The sequence below is a fragment of the Pongo abelii genome, chromosome 14 (assembly GCF_028885655.2).
Source record: "Pongo abelii isolate AG06213 chromosome 14, NHGRI_mPonAbe1-v2.0_pri, whole genome shotgun sequence".
Lineage (NCBI taxonomy): Eukaryota > Metazoa > Chordata > Mammalia > Primates > Hominidae > Pongo > Pongo abelii.
This window is the reverse complement of record NC_071999.2, coordinates 26,418,382-26,440,272: the sequence shown is the minus strand read 5'-3', so window position 1 is coordinate 26,440,272 and position 21,891 is coordinate 26,418,382. Positions and strand designations below refer to the sequence as shown.

Below are 21,891 nucleotides of genomic sequence, written 5' to 3'. Positions count from 1 at the left end.
TATTAAAAAAAAAAAAAAAAAAAAAAGATAAAGAGGAATTTTGTTGTAAATGCACACATAAAGTGTTCTTAGAATTTTGGCAGAAGCTTTCATAAATAAAGAATCTCTGTCAAATGAATATATATGTAAATATATATTACCCAAATATAGCAAATATTTGCCATATTAGTAACCATTCATTCATTATATATTACAGGTATATTTTATTAAATATACATATTAAAGTACAAGTTCTAAATGTCACCTTTTCCTATAACATTTTCCCATTCCTAATGACGTATTTCATCACAAAAAAATTATACCCAATGGATCTCAAATAGTTTCAGACATTTTTAACTTTATAATCTAATATTAATAGTAAACAACAAAGGATAAATTTCACTTAAATTTTAACAGGTTGAAAGAGAGGTAGCTTCAAGTCTGAGGCAAAGCATCTTACCAAGTCGGCCACTCTGCACAAGGAATCCGAGAGCTCATCGAAGATCAGCACGGTCTGGGGCCCAGGTGGGGTGGAACACGCACGGCCCACAAGCAATTCTGTCTTTCTGAAGGCTTTTTCTTGTGCAGCATGAAATCCTTCCGGGGCACTCAGCTCAGGAACTCCAAAAAGACCCTTAGAACCAAAGAATACGTCTCATTTATAACCAAAATTCAAAATTGTGCTTTTTTTATATTTACTAAAATTACTTTTATCATAAAGGAGATCTTGGCTTTCATTGGTGTATCATGTTATACCTGTGATCACGGATACCACTATCATACTCCTCATATCACCCCACATAAATTACACCAAAAATGATTTCAGAACATCATTTTTCTTCCATTTTTTTTTTTTGAGACAGAGTCCCACGCTGTCACCCAGGCTGGAGTGCAGTGGCGTGATTTCAGCTCACTGCAACCTCCGCCTCCCGAGTTCAAGCGATTCTCCTGCCTCAGCCTCCTGACTAGCTGGGATTATAGGTATGCACCACCACGCCCGGCTAATTTTTGTATTTTTAGTAGAGACGGGGTTTCACCATGTTGGTCAGACTGGTCTCGAACTCCTGACCTCAGGTGATCCGCCCGCCTCAGCCTCCCAAAGTGCTGGGATTACAGGCTTGAGCCACTGCGCCTGGCCAATTTTTTTTCAATTTTTAATTATTTTCCAAAAAACAAAAACTGAACGGTATGGGTTCAAAATCAGCTCTGTCACTTCTACAGAACCTAAGAGTGGCCACAAGGATTAAATGAAATTATATATATATATATAGATATATATAAACCAGTGTTTGGCACAGAGCATTTACAGATGTTAGCCATAATTATTATTAGCTTATAACCCTGGTCATGTTATTTCTCCTCCTAGGCCTCATATTTTTTTCATCATGTACAATGGGAATGACAATACATACCTTATAGCATGGACACAGGTACTAAGTACATGTAAAGTACTAACAACAGCATCTGACAGAGTGAGATCTCAGTACATAGTACCAATTATTCTACAACTACCAAATAGAGAGGACGAGTTGACTATCAAGCAACAGATATTTTAGAAAAATTAAATGAACATATTAAAATCATAGGCTGAAACTGGGAGCAAATTGTATACGTTCCAAAGACATTTCAATATCTTGATAAAAACAAAAATCACTGATCTAATGGGAATGACCATTCTCTTGTTACCTATTCAATCACACTTGTTAGCACACTCTGGAAGGCAGGGAAAGAAAGCATTTAATATGCACCTACCGCATACCATGAAGTGTGCCTGCTACTTTACGTAGGTTCTCATTTAAATCACACAATCCTACACAACAGAGTATCATTCTTTTATAGATCAGGATACATGCTTTAAGAGGTTAGAAAAAACTTGTTTGAGGTCACAAATTAATATTGGGAAAGACAGAACTCGAACCGGCTCTGTACATCTGTAAAGCCCACACTTTTCCATACTTTTCTATTACAACTTATCTGTTTGAAAGTCTTCTTTCCTGAAAAGGTGAGCTTCCAGACCCAAGAGCCCTGCCCTTCATTTCTTTAACTAGCTATCCAATAGACCGTCTAACACATGGGGGAACTCAACGGAAGAAACAAATGACCGGAGCAGATGCTAGGCTTTGTTAATTCACTTTGTAGGTGCTTAACACATAGATTTTCAGAAATACCAACAGGTAAACCTTCAGGCCTGACAAGCCCTACTGTTGCTACAAGAAGGGATGGATGAAGTTAAGCTAGTAATCGCTCTTCAAAATATATTACAAATTAAAAAAAAAAAAAAAAGAAAGTCAGTGGGGGACAAAGCAGAATCAGGACCAAACACAAACGTCATCTTTATACTGATTTAATTTGATTCAAGCACAGACTACTTCCACTTCCCAGTACAACCTGCCCATATTGCTCTCGGGAATTCTAACTCTCGGATTACTAGTGACCATAATGCTAAAAAACTGAATAAACCTTTTTTTCCAAGGCAAAAACCAACTCTAAAATTTGAAAATCAGTGCCAAATATCATGATACAAAAGAGAAAAATAAAGCTAAAATTAGTTATATCTCATCTACCCAAAATCAGGCTTCCCCTCACGTCTTTCTGCTCAGCGCCTACAAGTAGTTCTCACACCAACTATGTTAATATCAACACTACATACCCTTAAGGAAGGTGGTGTAGCAAATTTCACACAAAATAATTTTAAAGTCGACAAAGCTGATAACGGAGATAAAACAAGAATTATACACCCTTTAGCTCAGTGCAACAATACCCCAGACTCCTCTTTATAAGGCAATACAGTATAATGAAAGGCAAAAATAAAAGTAATCCTTAACTAAAATGGACAAAATGTACAAACTCCAAGTAGAACATGCATCAGTAAGTCCTTTCCAACCTTGCCTTCCTCTCACCTTTCATTCGCTCACTGAACAATTACTGAGGCCTACTGAATGCCAGGTACGACACTAGGCATGGTACATATAAATAAGAAGCAAACAATGCAATCTAGTGACTTCCTGGGGTAAGAAATCAAAGTGGCCAATTCCATGGCACTATACGAAGTCAGACTCATCTCAACAGAGTTTTGTGTTTCAAAACAAGAAAGCCCAAAGCTTTGAAATAAATTAATAGGTGACAGAATTTCAGGTATCAATTAAATTACCATTACTTGACTGCAGGCAGCCTTGTCCTTGGAAAAAGACCACGTGATGACGCCTGTGAAGGCACAGGGATAAAGAGGCCTCTTAAGACAGGCCTGTAGCGGTGGAGCTAAAGGGCTTTAGCCGGGGTGCCGCTGAGTGTAGGCAGAGGGCGGGTCCTGGCAGGCCGAATTCACCGCCACCGCCAGAACGAACTATTCAGATTCACGTGGAGCAAGGGGCTAACGCAGGCATTTCCTAGATCCAACACTCTGGGGAGGAGACCACTAAACCCGGCCCCTCATAGCAGAGGTGACCTTGCCTGTCACTGAGAGCGCACACAAGACCCCACTATACAAGTTGGGTTCGCTGCCCGCCTCCTCCCAGGCCCAAACAATCTCGCTCTGAGTGTCGCTGGCCGCGTGGAGCAGGCGCCGGCTTACTTCGGGGACCTAGGGGAGCTCCTCCTGCGCCACTCACTCCGCGCTCGCCAAACGGGTCCAAGCTACAGCCCTGGAACTTGACATTGAATGACATCGAAGGCGGCGCCCACCGGAGGCGAGCTGGTGCTGACCCTTCGGGCCGGATCCCGGCTTCAAGGCTGCCCCGGCCCGCCGCCTGCGCCGCAGAGGCGCTGCTCTTGCTCCGAAGCCGCCCAGCTTTCCGGCGCACAGCGTGGTGTCCCGGAGCAGTCCTTTCCTCCACCGTGAGAACCCCGTCCTGGGCGCAGCAACTTTTACCTGGAGCGCGCGCTCTGCGTTTCCAAAGCAGCGGCCCACGCTGCCCCACCTGACGGCCCCGCTTCCGGGTCTGGGCGCGGCCTCGACGTGGGCACGTCGACGTCCAGAGAGCAAGAGCGTCATTCCCATGCTTTCTCGGCCGCCATCGCGGCATAGCGACTCCTGTCTCTAGAGTAAAGAAAGGCTAGGGTTGCGCTTCCCTCCTGCTGTGACTGGGGGCGCGGGGGCAGGCAAAATCATGACATAATCGAATTCCAGTGGACATTATTTTTTGAGAGATGGTAGGTACTTGAGTAAACAAGAAATGCCCACCATAGGCCTGAAGGAGAAGTTTCCCTTTTAACCTACCCTCTTGGTAAATTCATCCTGCACTTCTAACTCTGATTTCTCTGTCGGATAACTTGTTTTTACTCTTGCATAGCTCATTCAGAAATTTTAGATGGGAAATAGTGAAGGCAGTCTAATGGGATTTTCCCTGCAGGGTTTCAGACTTGCGTGGGACCCATGATCCCTTTCTTCCTTCCCCTTTCTCTCTTTTGGAATGGACTGTCTGTCCTATGCCTGCCCCTGGCCCCCACTGTCTTTTAAAAGCGAATTAACTTGTCTGGTTTCACAGGATCACACATGGAGAGAAATTTTGCCACAGGATGAATCACAGTAGGCCTCCTCTGTAACTTAAATGATGTAGATGGTGAGAAGAGTTGATGTGGAAAGTGTTAAAACTTTTGGAAATGTTGACATGGGGCGAAAATGTATTTTGCACAAGCGAAGGAAATCAACTTTGGGAATCAGAGGGCAGATTGTTACGGGTTGAGCTGTGTCTCCCCAAAAAGGTGATGAAGTCCTAACCCTCGGTACCTGTAAATGTGACCTTATTTGAAAATAGGGAGTTTGCAGATATGATTAAGATGGGTCATACTAGATTAGGGAAGCTGTCCTTGTAAGAAGAGGAAAATTTGGCAGATGCAGGAGGAGGACAGCCACCTGAAGATGGAGGCGGGGACTGGAGCGATGCTGCCACCAGCTGCCAGAAGCTGGAAGCAGCAAGGCCGGATTCTCCCGTAGCCCCTTTGGAGGGAGCACGGCTCAGCTGCTGCCGTGATCTCAAACTTCCAGCCTACAGAACAGTGAGAAAGTCCATTTCTGTTGTTTAAAGCCTCCCAGTTTGTGTACTTTATTAGGGCAATCCTAGAAAACAAATAGAGATTCAAGTCTTATTATTTTAATAATAAGATATTGATTTGTTGGCCCACAGTTTGAAAAGATGCTGAATTACGGGAAGGACAATCAGTAGTTCTAATGTTCGGATATAATCAGAAAAATTAACCTCTTATTCCTCAGAATTTCTAAACCAATAGGACTCAAGACAAATGAATGTGATCATAGGTTAGAGTGTGAATGAAATTTACATTATGTATATACGTAGAAGAGCTGGATATATAATTGTTTCGTTTTTATGTAATACCAAATTATATTTCAGAGAGACTTCTTTTTGTGTTTCTTGGAAACTTAGACAAGTTATTTTAGAAAAATTACCTAGTGATTTTTTTCTCTTCACCCACTCCCTTCTCACTAAAAAAGAATTGTTTGTCATGAAAATTAAATCTAGAATCCTAAAAAAAAATCAGAATTCTTTTTTAACCACTCATTTCAAAATTACCAAAAACATTAAAATTATCAGATTTTATTGAACTCATAATTAAGCAGCTGATCATTTGGTAAACCTTGGATAAACTATTTTGCTGGTTTTACTATACCTTTTGAGATACTGTTTCAAAAGAGAAAATATAAAGAACATAAGCATAATCCCAATTAGAAGAGTCAACAGGTGCTGCTTTCTGATGCAGGTACAGTTCAATCATTCTAATTCTAAATTACGAACCCTTTCGAGTCTGGCAGAAGAAAATGAATTGCCAGTGCATTTTCCTTTTTCTGCTTCAATTTTTAAATTATCAGGTACAAAGAGGATTTTTTTCTCTTTATCTTTAAAGATGTTCTCTTTTTCTTTTCAAAATTCGTTCTCTGTGTTTCCAGGTGCAGCAGTTTTTCCTCTTAGCCTTCGCATGTTAGTTGAGCCCATCAGTCCCAGACTTCTCGGACCCTGAGAGAACTTACGGTTCTTGTTCCAGTAGAAGAAGATAGCTAATCATTTGTTTGATTTGACCTGTATGATGTGACATTGAAAAATTGGTTACTAACCCTTAAAAATCTGGGAATTTCATAGAAAAATACAGATTTTTTAGTTCTTTTGCACCTTCCTGCATAGCAGTAGTCTATGGCACTAGGCTATGATAATACAGGCTTTTCTCAGCAAGGAATGGGCTTGCTGGCTTAACGACATTACAATCACTCCATTTTCTTTCATATTTCCTTGCTTCACTCATTTTCATTGCTTGTCTTAGACCTGTAAATAGTCAAGGTTTTGTAATGCCTTGAGTAATACAAACCAAATTTCTTAGAATTTAAAAAATTAAACATTTATCTTAAATATTTTAGTTATTGTTTTCTCATAGTATACTTGCTGGATGGTGGTCAAGTTTTCTCATTCACATTTTATCTTTTCCTGTCACTTTAGACTTTCTTAGCATGCAAAAAAGTTCAACTTTTTTATATATTTAATTTTGTTGTTTTTTTTTTCAAAGAACTGAATTCAGTTTGAACCTTAAAAGAAGAAATTAGAAAATGTTTTAGAAAAAAATTTAATTTTTTCAGTATAAACATTATAAAAAGCATGTTGACATTTGTGGGATAAAAGAGACCAACAGGTTTATTTAACATTTTAAGTTTTTTCTGACTTTATTTTTCAGTTTACTACATAGTTATAATTTTGTTTCTGTTTTAGCAAAAAGAATCATTTTACTTCCAAGAAAAACATTTTTTTGCTAAAAGTCATGTTACAATATTTAGAAGATTCTTGTTTCATGAAAATCTGCTCATTATAGACAGACATTTAATATTTTACAATTAAGTAGCTAATCAGTTTTGTTTTCTCTTCTCTTGGATTATATGTGATTTATTTCAAATATATATTATGCTTTACATAGAGAATAATCTGGGGACAACTTTGAAGCGCTAGAGTAGTTCATCAAATTGGAACCATTATATGGAAGAAAATACAAGCTCCTTTGTAGAAGATGCTATTTTGTATATTGCCTCACTAACTTTGTTACCGATTCAGTGATACCTATCAGTTGTTTTCTCAGCTTTGTTTGTAAATTAGATAAAGGTGAATGCCTGAAGTACTAAGATCGTCAACAACTAATGACTCTTGATAGTGAGAGGTAGGAAAGTAGAAACACAGTGAATAATTAGACTCGAAATAATTCATAAATGTAATTTTGGACACAAAGTTATGTTTATTCTGTAAGCAAATAATTCAGAGAGACAGCAAGTGAGAGAGAACTGACTTGTTTTAATTTCTGATAACAGTTAAATGGTAGGCCAAGTTTGGTGGTTCATGCCTGTAATCCCAGCACTTCGGGAGGCCAAGGTGGGCAGATCCCTTGAGGCCAGGAGTTTCAGACCAGCCTGGCTAACATGGTGAAATCCTGTGACTAACAAAATACAAAAAATTAGCTGGGCATGATGGCACGTGCCTGCAGTCCCAGCTTCTTGGGAGGCTGAGGTGGGAAGATTGCTTGAATCCAGGATGAGGAGATTGCAGTGAGCCGAGATTGTACCACTGCACGCTGGCCTGGCCAACAGAGCAAGACTGTCTCAAAAAAAAAGGAAATGGTGAAATGAACCAAGATTTGCAAAAAGAGAGGGATGAAGGACATCTATAAGTAGCTCTTAAATCCCAGAGAATTCATGGTTTCTGCAGTTAATATTTTCCCATACTTTTACTGTCCTTTGTTACCACAACATTTCCTAGGTTTAGATTTAGATTGCTGGTATTGTCTAAACTAAAATAATTGTTATCTCAGTTATCATGCATATTGCAATGACATAGAAAAATATAGGAAATTATTATTTAATCTCATAACTACAATAAAGATAAAACCAATAGAAAGTCAACTCAAAACAGAAGGTCATATAGCACATTTACTCACAATTTCTCTTTTTTTTTTTTTTTTGAGGAAAGTGAGCTATGCCTACATTTCTTTTTTTTTAAATTAATTAATTAATTAATTTCTTATTATTATACTTTAGGTTTTAGGGTACATGTGCACAATGTGCAGGTTAGTTACATATGTATACATGTGCCATGCTGGTGCACTGCACCCACTAACTCGTCATCTAGCTGCACCCACTAACTCGTCATCTAGCATTAGGTATATCTCCCAATGCTATCCCTCCCCCTTCCCCCACCCCACAACAGTCCCCAGAGTGTGATGATCCCCTTCCTGTGTCCATGTGTTCTCATTGTTCAATTCCCACCTATGAGTGAGAATATGCGGTGTTTGGTTTTTTGTTCTTGCGATAGTTTACTGAGAATGATGATTTCCAATTTCATCCATGTCCCTACAAAGGACATGAACTCATCATTTTTTATGGCTGCATAGTATTCCATGGTGTATATGTGCCACATTTTCTTAATCCAGTCTATCATTGTTGGACATTTGGGTTGGTTCCAAGTCTTTGCTATTGTGAATAATGCCACAATAAACATACGTGTGCATGTGTCTTTATAGCAGCATGATTTATAGTCCTTTGGGTATATACCCAGTAATGGGATGGCTGGGCCAAATGGTATTTCTAGTTCTAGATCCCTGAGGAATCGCCACACTGACTTCCACAATGGTTGAACTAGTTTACAGTCCCACCAACAGTGTAAAAGTGTTCCTATTTCTCCACATCCTCTCCAGCACCTGTTGTTTCCTGACTTTTTAATGATCACCATTCTAACTGGTGTGAGATGGTATCTCATTGTGGTTTTGATTTGCATTTCTCTGATGGCCAGTGATGGTGAGCATTTTTTCATGTGTTTTTTTGGCTGCATAAATGTCTTCTTTTGAGAAGTGTCTGTTCATGTCCTTCGCCCACTTTTTGATGGGGTTGTTTGCTTTTTTCTTGTAAATTTGTTTGAGTTCATTGTAGATTCTGGATATTAGCCCTTTGTCAGATGAGTAGGTTGCAAAAACTTTCTCCCATTTTGTAGGTTGCCTGTTCACTCTGATGGTAGTTTCTTTTGCTGTGCAGAAGCTCTTTAGTTTAATTAGATCCCATTTGTCAATTTTGGCTTTTGTTGCCATTGCTTTTGGTGTTTTGGACATGAAGTCCTTGCCCATGCCTATGTCCTGAATGGTAATGCCTAGGTTTTCTTCCAGGGTTTTTATGGTTTTAGGTCTAACATGTAAGTCTTTAATCCATCTTGAATTGATTTTTGTATAAGGTGTAAGGAAGGGATCCAGTTTCAGCTTTCTCCATATGGCTAGCCAGTATTCCCAGCACCATTTATTAAATAGGGAATCCTTTCCCCATTGCTTGTTTTTCTCAGGTTTGTCAAAGATCAGATAGTTGTAGATAGGTGGCGTTATTTCTGAGGGCTCTGTTCTGTTCCATTGATCTATATCTCTGTTTTGGTACTAGTACTATGTTGTTTTGGTTACTGTAGCCTTGTAGTATAGTTTGAAGTCAGGTAGTGTGATGCCTCCAGCTTTGTTCTTTTGGCTTAGGATTGACTTGGTGATGCGGGCTCTTTTTTGGTTCCATATGAACTTTAAAGTAGTTTTTTCCAATTCTGTGAAGAAAGTCATTGGTAGCTTGATGGGGATGGCATTGAATCTATAAATTACCTTGGGCAGTATGGCCATTTTCACGATATTGATTCTTCCTACCCATGAACATGCAATGTACTTCCATTTGTTTGTATCCTCTTTTATTTCCTTGAGCAGTGGTTTGTAGTTCTCCTTGAAGAGGTCCTTCATATCCCTTGTAAGTTGGATTCCTAGGTATTTTATTCTCTTTGAAGCAATTGTGAATGGGAGTTCACTCATAATTTGGCTCTCTGTTTGTCTGTTGTTGATGTATAAGAATGCTTGTGATTTTTGTACATTGATTTTGTATCCTGAGACTTTGCTGAAGTTGCTTATCAGCTTAAGGAGATTTTGGGCTGAGACAATGGGGTTTTCTAGATATACAATCATGTCATCTGCAAACAGGGACAATTTGACTTCTTCTTTTCCTAATTGAATACCCTTGATTTCCTTCTCCTGCCTAATTGCCCTGGCCAGAACTTCCAACACTATGTTGAATAGGAGTGGTGAGAGAGGGCATCCCTGTCTTGTGCCAGTTTTCAAAGGGAATGCTTCCAGTTTTTGCCCATTCAGTATGATATTGGCTGTGGGTTTGTCATAGATAGCTCTTATTATTTTGAGATACGTCCCATCAATACCTAATTTATTGAGCATTTTTAGCATGAAGTGTTGTTGAATTTTGTCAAAGGCCTTTTCTGCATCTATTGAGATAATCGTGGTTTTTGTTTTGTGGTTCTGTTTATATGCTGGATTACATTTATTGATTTGCGTATATTGAACCAGCCTTGCATCCCAGGGATGAAGCCCACTTGATCATGGTGGATAAGCTTTTTGATGTGCTGCTGGATTCGGTTTGCGAGTATTTTATTGAGGATTTTTGCATCAATGTTCATCAAGGATATTGGTCTAAAATTCTCTTTTTTGGTTGTGTCTCTGCCCGGCTTTGGTATCAGGATGATGCAGGCCTCATAAAATGAGTTAGGGAGGATTCCCTCTTTTTCTATTGATTGAAATAGTTTCAGAAGGAATGGTACCAGCTCCTCCTTGTACCTCTGGTAGAATTCGGCTGTGAATCCATCTGGTCCTGGACTTTTTTTGGTTGGTAAGCTATTGATTATTGCCACAATTTCAGCTCCTGTTATTGGTCTATTCAGAGATTCAACTTCTTCCTGGTTTAGTCTTGGCAGAGTGTATGTGTCAAGGAATTTATCCATTTCTTCTAGATTTTCTAGTTTATTTGCGTAGAGGTGTTTGTAGTATTCTCTGATGGTAGTTTGTATTTCTGTGGGATCGGTGGTGATATCCCCTTTATCATTTTTTATTGCATCTATTTGATTCTTCTCTCTTTTTTTCTTTATTAATCTTGCTAGCAGTCTATCAATTTTGTTGATCCTTTCAAAAAACCAGCTCCTGGATTCATTAATTTTTTGAAGGGTATTTTGTGTCTCTATTTCCTTCAGTTCTGCTCTGATTTTAGTTATTTCTTGCCTTCTGCTAGCTTTTGCATGTGTTTGCTCTTGCTTTTCTAGTTCTTTTAATTGTGATGTTAGGGTGTCAATTTTGGATCTTTCCTGCTTTCTCTTGTGGGCATTTAGTGCTATAAATTTCCCTCTACACACTGCTTTGAATGCATCCCAGAGATTCTGGTATGTTGTGTCTTGGTTCTCGTTGGTTTCAAAGAACATCTTTATTTCTGCCTTCATTTCGTTATGTACCCAGTAGTCATTCAGGAGCAGGTTGTTCAGTTTCCATGTGGTTGAGTGGTTTTGAGTGAGATTCTTAATCCTGAGTTCTAGCTTGATTGCACTGTGATCTGAGAGAGAGTTTGTTATAATTTCTGTTCTTTTACATTTCCTGAGGAGAGCTTTACTTCCAAGTATGTGGTCAATTTTGGAATAGGTGTGGTGTGGTGCTGAAAAGAATGTATATTCTGTTGATTTGGGGTGGAGAGTTCTGTAGATGTCTATTAGGTCCACTTGGTGCAGAGCCGAGTTCAATTCCTGGGTATCCTTGTTGACTTTCTGTCTCGTTGATCTGTCTAATGTTGACAGTGGGGTGTTAAAGTCTCCCATTATTAATGTGTGGGAGTCTAAGTCTCTTTGTAGGTCACTCAGGACTTGCTTTATGAATCTGGGTGCTCCTGTATTGGGTGCATATATATTTAGGATAGTTAGCTCTTCTTGTTGAATTGATCCCTTTACCATTACGTAATGGCCTTCTTTGTCTCTTTTGATCTTTGTTGGTTTAAAGTCTGTTTTATCAGAGACTAGGATTGCAACCCCTGCCTTTTTTTGTTTTCCATTTGCTTGGTAGATCTTCCTCCATCCTTTTATTTTGAGCCTATGTGTGTCTCTGCACGTGAGATGGGTTTCCTGAATACAGCACACTGATGGGTCTTGACTCTTGATCCAGTTTGCCAGTCTGTGTCTTTTAATTGGAGCATTTAGTCCATTTACATTTAAAGTTAATATTGTTATGTGTGAATTTGATCCTGTCATTATGATGTTAGCTGGTTATTTTGCTCGTTAGTTGATGCAGTCTCTTCCTAGTCTCGATAGTCTTTACGTTTTGGCATGATTTTGCAGCGGCTGGTACCGGTTGTGCCTTTCCATGTTTAGTGCTTTCTTCATGAGCTCTTTTAGGGCAGGCCTGGTGGTGACAAAATCTCTCAGCATTTGCTTGTCTGTAAAGTATTTTATTTCTCCTTCACTTCTGAAGCTTAGTTTGGCTGGATATGAAATTCTGGGTTGAAAATTCTTTTCTTTAAGAATGTTGAATATTGGCCCCCACTCTCTTCTGGCTTGTAGAGTTTCTGCTGAGAGATCCGCTGTTAGTCTGATGGGCTTCCCTTTGATGGTAACCCGACCTTTCTCTCTGGCTGCCCTTAACATTTTTTCCTTCATTTCAACTTTGGTGAATCTCACAATTATGTGTCTTGGAGTTGCTCTTCTCGAGGAGTATCTTTGTGGCGTTCTCTGTATTTCCTGAATCTGAATGTTGGCCTGCCTTTCTAGATTGGGGAAGTTCTCCTGGATAATATCCTGCAGAGTGTTTTCCAACTTGTTTCCATTCTCCCCGTCACTTTCAGGTACACCAATCAGACGTAGATTTGGTCTTTTCACATAGTCCCATATTTCTTGGAGGCTTTGCTCATTTCTTTTTATTCTTTTTTCTCTAAACTTCCCTTCTTGCTTCATTTCATTTATTTCATCTTCCATCACTGATACCCTTTCTTCCATTTGATCGCGTCAGTTCCTGAGGCTTCTGCATTCTTCACGTAGTTCTCGAGGCTTGGTTTTCAGCTCCATTAGCTCCTTTAAGCACTTCTCTGTATTGGTTATTCTAGTTATACATTCTTCTAAATTTTTTTCAAAGTTTTCAACTTCTTTGCCTTTGGTTTGAATATCATCCCTTAGCTCGGAGTAATTTGATCATCTGAAGCCTTCTTCTCTCAGCTCATCAAAGTCATTCTCCGTCCAGCTTTGATCCGTTGCTGGTGAGGAACTGCGTTCCTTTGGAGGAGGAGAGGTGGTCTGCTTTTTAGAGTTTCCAGTTTTTCTGCTCTGTTTTTTCCCCATCTTTGTGGTTTTATCTACTTTTGGTCTTTGATGATGGTGATGTACAGATGGGTTTTTGGTGTGGATGTCCTTTCTGTTAGTTTTCCTTCTAACAGACAGAACCCTCAGCTGCAGGTCTGTTGGAGTACCTGGCCGGCCTTGTGAGGTGTCAGTCTGCCCCTGCTGGGGGGTGCCTCCCAGTTAGGCTGCTCGGGGGTCAGGGGTCAGGGACCCACTTGAGGAGGCAGTCTGCCTGTTCTCAGATCTCCAGCTGCGTGCTGGGAGAACCACTGCTCTCTTCAAAGCTGTCAGACAGGGACATTTAAGTCTGCAGAGGTTACTGCTGTCTTTTTGTTTGTCTGTGCCCTGCCCCCAGAGGTGGAGCCTACAGAGGCAGGCAGGCCTCCTTGAGCTGTGGTGGGCTCCAAGTAGTTCGAGCTTCCCAGCTGCTTTGTTTACCTAAGGGAGCCTGGGCAATGGCAGGCGCCCCTCCCCCAGCCTCGCTGCCTCCTTGCAGTTTGATCTCAGACTGCTGTGCTAGCAATCAGCGAGACTTCGTGGGCGTAGGACCCTCTGAGCCAGGTGCGGGATACAATCTCCTGGTGCGCCGTTTTTTAAGCCCGTTGGAAAAGCGCAGTATTCAGGTGGGAGTGACCCAATTTTCCAGGTGCCGTCTTTCACCCCTTTCTTTGACTAGGGAAGGGAACTCCCTGACCCCTTGCACTTCCTGAGTGAGGCAATGCCTCGCCCTTCTTCGGCTCGCGCACAGTGCGCGCACCCACTGACCTGCGCCCACTGTGTGGCACTCCCTAGTGAGATGAACCTGGTACCTCAGATGGAAATGCAGAAATCACCCGTCTTCTGCGTCGCTCGCGCTGGGAGCTGTAGACCGGAGCTGTTCCTTTTCGGCCATCTTGGCTCCTCCGCCGGATCCCACTCTTCTTCCACAGTTGAGTCTTTATTGTAAATACACACTGTTTAAAGCTATCAGATAAGTAAATTAGTTGGTTAACTAACTTTAAGTAAATTTATTCTAAATCATTAATTCACAGTTAATGTGGTTCTTGTTTAAATCTAATTCATATTGGTTCTTATTTAAATTTAATTTTGAATGGATACATCTTTAGAGAGTGATCTGCATATTACAGTCTACCTAAGCACTATGTAAACAAGTAAATGCAAAAGGTATATAGTATGATTGTGTGTATGCATGATAGAAAAAGATAAACATAACAAATTTTAAATAACTGGTAAGAATATGGAGATTTTTGGCTCATCAGTTCTCTTATTTTTTTAAATGAAGATATACGTGTACCTATAAGTGTGTGTGTATATATATATATATATGTATAACCCTTAAAATGAAAAACAAATAGTATTTATTATTTAAAATACAGTTAATACCACTATGTGAATCCAACTTTCAGTAAATATATCTTTCTGAAACATACACACACGTATATATGTCTGTGCAACAACAAAAATGACACAAAATTTTAAAACTGATGAGTATGCTACCCTCAGAGCAATGTTTACTGGCTTAATATTGAGAAAAATAAAATGAAGGTATCAAAGTCATCCATTTATTAAACTAGCTATCTCTGTTAGGAGGAAATCATAAGTCAAAAAGATGAACACTCTGAATCTGCGTAGTGGGGGAGGCAAGGATAAATAGTTTTATATACTTCAGAATTCATGGAATTTCTTACATAAAATCCATACGGGTTTAGAAATCACATATAAAAACTATAAATATCTATGAGAAATTTAAGCAAATTTTAATCAATTCTTTGGATGAGGAAGAACTAAAAGTGTTGAATCAATGGAATATCAATAGGCTTAGGTTTGACTTCATAAAAATCTGAAATTTCTGCTTAAAAATGCTATAATGAATAACAGGGGAAACGATTTTTCAGAAAAATTGACTAAATGGGGACTATGCCGAGTGTGATAAATTAATAATTCGTTAACAACAACTTAAATATTACTCACTCACCTTATAGATAAATGGGCCAAGGACATAAACAATCCGTAAAAGAGAAAATCTAACCAATGAACAACCTACACAGATAAATATTCGGTGTCACCAATAAAGAAGTCAAAACAACAATGACATGCCATTTGCACCCATGAAATTAGCCCTTTCTCTTTTAATGAGAAAATCCAATGTTGGCAAAATAAGGCATGAAATTTAAAACTTTGATTTATTGTTGATACAAGAATACAATTGCTCTTGGATTTGGCAATATATATTAAGAACGCTAAAAATATTCATACTCTTTAACTAGGTAATTTCACTTCTAGCAATCTATATACAGTTAAAAAGCCTTATGCTCAAAGATGTCTGTTGCTGTATTATTGATTATACTGACACTTACATGTCCAACATTACAGGTTAATCATAGCACTAATTAAATATCATGCAACCATTAGAATATGGTCCTGTCCTTCATTTTATTTTATTTTATTTTATTTTATTATTTTATTTTATTTTATTTTATTTTGAGATGGAGTTTCACTCTTGTTGCCCAGGCTGGAGTGCAATGGCGCAATATCAGCTCACTGCAACCTCTGCCTCCCAGGTTCAAGCAATTCTCCTGCCTCAGCCTCCTGAGTAGCTGGGATTACAGATGCCCACCACCATGCCTGGCTAATTTTTTGTATTTTTAGTAAAGACGGAGTTTCACTATGTTGGCCAGGCTGGTTTTGAACTCCTGACCTCAGGTGATCCACCCTCCTTGGCCTCCCAAAGTGCTGGGATTACAGGTGTGAGCCACCATGCCCACCCCTGTCCTTCATTCTCTCAACAAGTAAATACCTCTCAGCAGTAATTTATGTGCAGCCTTGCTTAGTATACATATATAAAAACAGTCAATATTCACTTTTTCATGGGAAAACAAATATACCTGAATGGTTAAGCTTTAGGGATTTTTTTGAATCCCCTCATAGTTCTCTCAATGTCTAAAAAAGGATATATATATATAATTTTTACAATCATATATATATCAACTCTATATGTAGATGATTTTCTGCTGTGTTTTCTGATCTAAGTAGTTTACTGAAGACTCCAAATACCTCTTATCCAAATTAGGTGAAAAGGGACATAAAGAATCTAGAAAAAATGTAAACTCTGCCAAGAATCTACATTTTTCTGGACACAATCTCTCACCAAATGGACAGTGTCTGTTTTCAGCTAGAATAAAGTGCATTCAATTCTATCAAGAATAGAAATTAAAAGATGGCTAAGGAGACTGTAGGAATATAGGTAATTGTATATCTGATTTTTCTCAATAGCTCAGCCTTTGCATGGGCTTACTAAGTTTATAATTTCTGAAACTCTTCCTTGTGATGCAAAAGTAGAAAATGCTGTCTGCTCTACAAGGCCAGGTCTGGTGGCTCACACCTGTAATCCCAAGCCTTCTTGCAACAACCTCCACCTTCGGGTTTTCCTAAATCTACCACACTCTTCTCTCTGCCTATCTTAGCACATTCCTTGATTTGGAGGCAAAGGTATACCTTCCGTACTTGCATGAGGTGGTAGCAGTGGCCAAACTTGTTGATGCTTCCACCATAGTGCTTGTTTCTCCACTAACTCTATGGGTCCTGCATCTCTAAAGTTTTTACTACTTCAAGGCAGCATCTGACATTTCTCCACTAGTCAATTTACCACTTATGAAATTGTAATGTCTGCTTTGCTTATTCGCTGTTGTTCAAAATGTAACCCTGCAACTTTATTCCCTTTTAAGAATAAAGGGGAATCACATGACTGTTTAGCATCCTCTCAGGAGTTAAGTATGCCTGGATTTGAATCTTCTCCCTTTTAGTCAACCTTGATTTAATATACTTTGTAGATGCTTCTCAAATATGACAGAGACACTCCCAGTGCAGGACATGCTGTTATCATTGAACAGCTGATTCCCAGCCTGCCCAGGTAGCTGAACCTAGTAGCTTAGATTTGGGGCTGCACTCTGGCAAAGATGAAAGACTAAATATTAATATGGATGGTAGATTTGCTTTTTGGGTGGTTTATGATTTGTGGAATTTATTAAAACACATGATTACCTCCTTTTGGGATACTCTGATTAAAAATGGTAAAAGAATCAATGACTTATTAGTACTTTGTCAATGCCCCAAGGAGATAACAGTTTGATAACTGATATAAACCAAGAGTCTAGAGATCACCCCAGAAAAAAATAGTAATGTCTTTGTTTTGATTTACATGCTAAAAGTTTTTGGCTTTTGAAAAACACCCCAGCTAATATTAAGTGTTGCCAAGTTTATGTTAGTCACCACCAAATCTACTGAAAGAAAATTGGCTCAATTTAGATGTAGTATAATTAACTCACAGTTATTAGCTTAACCTGCTTTAGAAAAACAATATTAGCAATCAAGAGGTGTTTTACCCATAAAGATGGAATTTGGAAATTTTGGGATGGCTGCCCTCAAGTGCCATGACCCATCCAGTGGACCCTGGTCACATTACTCCACGACTATGCCCATTAGGAGCGACAGAAAGTACTTCCACCTCAAATAAGTAAATTGAAACAATTTTCAAAATTGGCCAAGGGAGTGGTAGAGTCATGTCTTAGCCATGAATAGCATAACCTGGGTGAAATGTGGTTCAGACTCTTCTCTTCAAGGTCTTTAGGTATTTACAAATGCATTTTTATACAATTGCTGAAGTCTTGAGTCTCTGACTATGTAGTAGTTATTTCTTGTGAACTATCTGCATGTATAAAAATGCTTCCCTGCCTGAGAATAAGGTAGAATCATTCCATCAATGGTCTCAATTCTTCACCTATTCCTAAACCCAAGCCCTCACATTTCACCTCGTAGTGCTCTTTCACTCTAATTTTGTGTTCCATTATGTGAGTTGATTTGGTCACTGGGATGCCACAAAGGAGAGGCTTGCAAAAGCATTTGTAAGATTCCACTCTAGCTCTTTCCTTTTGCCATTACCTTGAAACATACCCATCATATTCATCCTGATGGAGGATGAAGATGAGTTGAGCAGATAGGAGTTACCCAAGACACCTAAGCTAAGGTAATTGTAGACCAGCTGATAAAGACATTTCAAGGAAAGAAAACTACATATCACTCATGAATACAAATGAAAAGTTCTAAATAAAATATTAGCAAATAGAATCTAGTGATACATAAAAAAGATAATACATTAAAACCAAAAGGTGTTTATTCCAAAAATAAAAAATGTTGGTTTAACATTTAAAAATCTCGTTAATGGAATAACAGAAAAACATTTTGATTACCTTGATAGATGCAGAAAAAATATCTGATATATTCAACACTAATTCATGATTAAAAACTTTTAGCAAACTAAAAATAAATTGGACTCTCTTAATCTAGTGAAGAATGACTACAAAAGCCTATAGCAAACATCATTTCAAATAGTGAAGCATGGAATTCTTTCCACCTGAGTTTGGGAACAGGGCAAGGCTGCCTCCTCTTACCATTTCTATTCAATATTACAGTGAAAGTCCTAGATAATTCATTAAAGAAAGAAAAAAGTATAAAAATGGGAAGAAAGTAGTAACTTTATGTGATTGCATATATTTAAAAAATCCAAGGGAATCTACAAATTATTTATTAAAATGAATATGTGAATTTATGAAGGATGCTAGATGTAAAGTCAACATACAAGGCCAGGTGTGGTGGCTCACACCTGTAATCCCTGCACTTTGGGAGGCTGAGGTGGGAGGATTGCTTGAATCCAGGAGTTCAAGACCAGCCTGGGTCAGTGAGACCAGAGAGACTCCTTCTCTACAAAAATTAATTTAAAAAATTAGCCAAGTGTGGTGATGCCTGCTTGTAGTCCCAGCTATGTGGGAGACTGAGGTAGGAGAATTGCTCGATCCCAGGTGCCACTGCACTCCAGCCTGTGGTGACAGAGCAAGGCCCTGTCTTAAGACAACAAATAAACAAAAGTCAATGTACAAAAATGAGTTATGTTCCTATATACCAAGAGCAAATATTTAGAAAATGAAGATCTTCAAATGTCATTTAAAATAGCATAAAAATATATCAACTACGTAGAAATAAAACTAACAAAAGATGTGTGAAACCTGTATACTACAAATATTGCTAAAAGAAATCAAAGAAGACCTCAGTAGAGAGATATATTATGTTCATGAGTTGGAAATCTCAACAATTTTAGATATTGTATGTGTGTGTGGGTTTGGGTGTGTGTGTGTGTGTATGTAAATTGCCAAGATGATTCTAAAATTTATATGGAAATTCAAAAAATCTAGGAGAGCCAAGATAGTTTTTAAACAAAGAAGTACAAAGTTGGAGGACTTATACACAAGTTTTCAAGAGTCACTATAAAGCCAGAATAATTAAAACCATGGTCTGGACTTAAGTATAGATAGTCATAATGAAAGAAAAAGCCTAGAAACAGACCTATACATATATGTTCACTTTATTTGCAATAAATGCACCTCTGCAATTCATTGGTGGAAATTATGCTCTTTACAATAAGTGCTACAGGAGGAATTGAGAGCTATGTGAAAAACATGAAACTTGATACTTTATATCTTTACAACAATTAATTGGAGGTCAGTCATAGACCAATATATCGATAGAGGTGTTGGTTACATGCATATATATACTTAGGTATAATACCATCAAGATATATACTTGATTAGTGCAACCTACCATATGTGTTATACCTCAATAAAAATGTGGTTATAGATGCATGCATATATAATGTATACTTATATCAGGGCATATGTACATACAGATAATTTTATATATCTTTTTCACTTCAACTTTTAGGTTCAGGGGTACATGTGGAGGATGTGCAGGTGTGTTACACAGGTAAACGTGTGCCATGGTGGTTTGCTGCACAGATCATCCTATCCCTAGGTATTAAGCCCAGCATCCGTTAGCTATTCTTCCTGATGCTCTCCTTCCCCCATCCCCTCCCTCCCCACAGGCCCTAGTGTGTGTTGTTCCCCACAGTATGCCCATGTGTTCTGATTGTCAGCTCCCACATATAAGTGAGAATATGCAATGTTTGGTTTTCTGTTCCTATGTTAGTTTGCTGAGGATAACAGCTTCCAGCTCCATACATGTCTCTGCAAACGATGTAATCTTGTTCCTTTTTATGGCTGCACGGTTTTCCATGGTATTTATGTACCACATTTTCTTTTTTGTTTGTTTGTTTTTTAAGTGTTAAATAATCTTTATTTGATATTACACATAAACCACACTAAACTGTCTTTAAATAAGTAAAAGGAACCATATTAAATACAGGGAATTCTAATTAGATTGGCATAGTTAAGGCCAAAAATACAAAGAAGACATTGCTACCTTATCTTCAACCCTTGCCTTTAAGAGGCAAATAAACACAAAATACAGGTGAATCTTGCTTGGTTCTGAGACAGTGAAGGAATTTCCCCAGTATTTAAATACATTCACATAACCAGTCATATAAATCTAAGTATAAACCAATATAAATATAAATATAAAACCAATCTCCCATAAGTTTTAAGATGGTACTCACCATCTTTGTGAAAAGTTGAACATTATTAACAAAGTCTAATCATATCTTTAGAAGGGGTAAACAGTGATAGCATTTACTGAATTGGAATTACTATTAATATTCAAAAACCAAACTTATTCGTTCAACCACAAGCCAGTCTTAGTTTTAAACAGGACTGCCCAACAAAATATTCTGACAGTCATTCATAATCTGAACTCTGGTGTATGAGATCTATTAAATTATGGTACACATAAAAAAGTCATGAGACATTTCTGTTTTGTAATATAAGGCAGTGGCCAATTATTACTCCCTAGTAGCTTTTTTGAGATAAGCTATCAAGTCTGCCCTTTCTGCCTTCTTCTTAATGCTGGAAAAGATCATTTTTGTTCCAGGAATGTACTTCCTGGAATTCTCAAAATGCCCCATCAGTGTATCCTCTCCCCAGGTGATGCCTTTGTTCATATCGGTGTCTATGTAAGATAATCCAATGGCCTGACCTGTCTTTCAACCGAAGAGACCATGGAGATTAGGCCCAGTCTTGTGCTTGCCTCCCTCTTCCAAGGTGTGTCACTGGGCACACTTGTGAACAAAAATCTTCTTGCTTTTCTCAACATCACCCATATTTAATTCTCTCTTTCATCACTGGCACTGCAAATGTTCTCACTCAGAAGCCAGACGTCCCGCTCTATGTACCACATTTTCTTTATCCAATCTATCATTGACTGGCATTTAGGTTGATTCCATGTCTTTGCTATTGTGAATACTGCTGCAATGAACATATGTGTGCATGCATGTATCTTCATAAGACAATGATTTATATTCCTTTGGGTATATACCCCATAATGGGATTGCTGGGTCTGATGGTATTTCTGCCTCTAGGTCTTTGAGGAATTGCCACACTGTCTTCCACAGGGGTTGAACTAATTTACACACCCACCAACAGTGTAAAAGCATTCCTTTTTCTCCACAACCTTCCCAGCATCTGTTATTTTTTGGCTTTTTAATAATAGCCATTCTGACTGGCATGAGATGGTATCTCATTGTGGTTTTGTTTGCATTTCTTTAATGATCAGTGATGTTGAGCTTTTTTTTCATATTTTTGTTGACTGCAAGCATGTCTCTTTTAAGAAGTGTCTGTTCAGATCCTTTGCCCTCTTTGCCCACTTTTTAATGGGGTTGTTTTTTTCTTGTAAATTTAAGTTCCTCATAGACTCTGAATGAGGTATTACCAGTGAAGGCTGAGAAACAGCAAAGATGGCAGCCAGCTCCTTCCTTTGGAAGCTCCAT

The 21,891-nt window shown here is 38.6% G+C and overlaps 1 protein-coding gene and 1 pseudogene across 9 annotated transcripts in view; both read right to left on the bottom strand.

Moving 5' to 3' along the window:
- Positions 1–5,617, bottom strand: part of LOC100460674 (mitochondrial intermediate peptidase-like) — a 171,778-nt gene extending 166,161 nt beyond the window's left edge. For 7 of the 9 annotated variants that reach the window (XR_010136650.1, XR_010136651.1, XR_010136652.1 and 4 more), the window contains exons 1-3: positions 3,551–5,617; positions 3,131–3,183; positions 440–613 (exon numbers count right to left, since the gene is read on the bottom strand). Coding sequence is in view for 4 of the 9 variants with exons in the window: in XM_063714719.1 (XP_063570789.1) it covers positions 440–613; positions 3,131–3,183; positions 3,551–4,001 (678 nt within the window). In the remaining 5 variants the exon portion in view is untranslated. The remainder of the gene's footprint in view (positions 1–439; positions 614–3,130; positions 3,184–3,550) is intronic. The other 2 variants (XM_063714723.1, XM_063714724.1) reach the window with 1 other exon arrangement.
- Positions 5,618–20,907: 15,290 nt separating this feature from the next.
- Positions 20,908–21,613, bottom strand: LOC112128581 (cytochrome c-like; annotated as a pseudogene).
- Between the last annotated feature and the right edge of the window lie 278 nt (positions 21,614–21,891).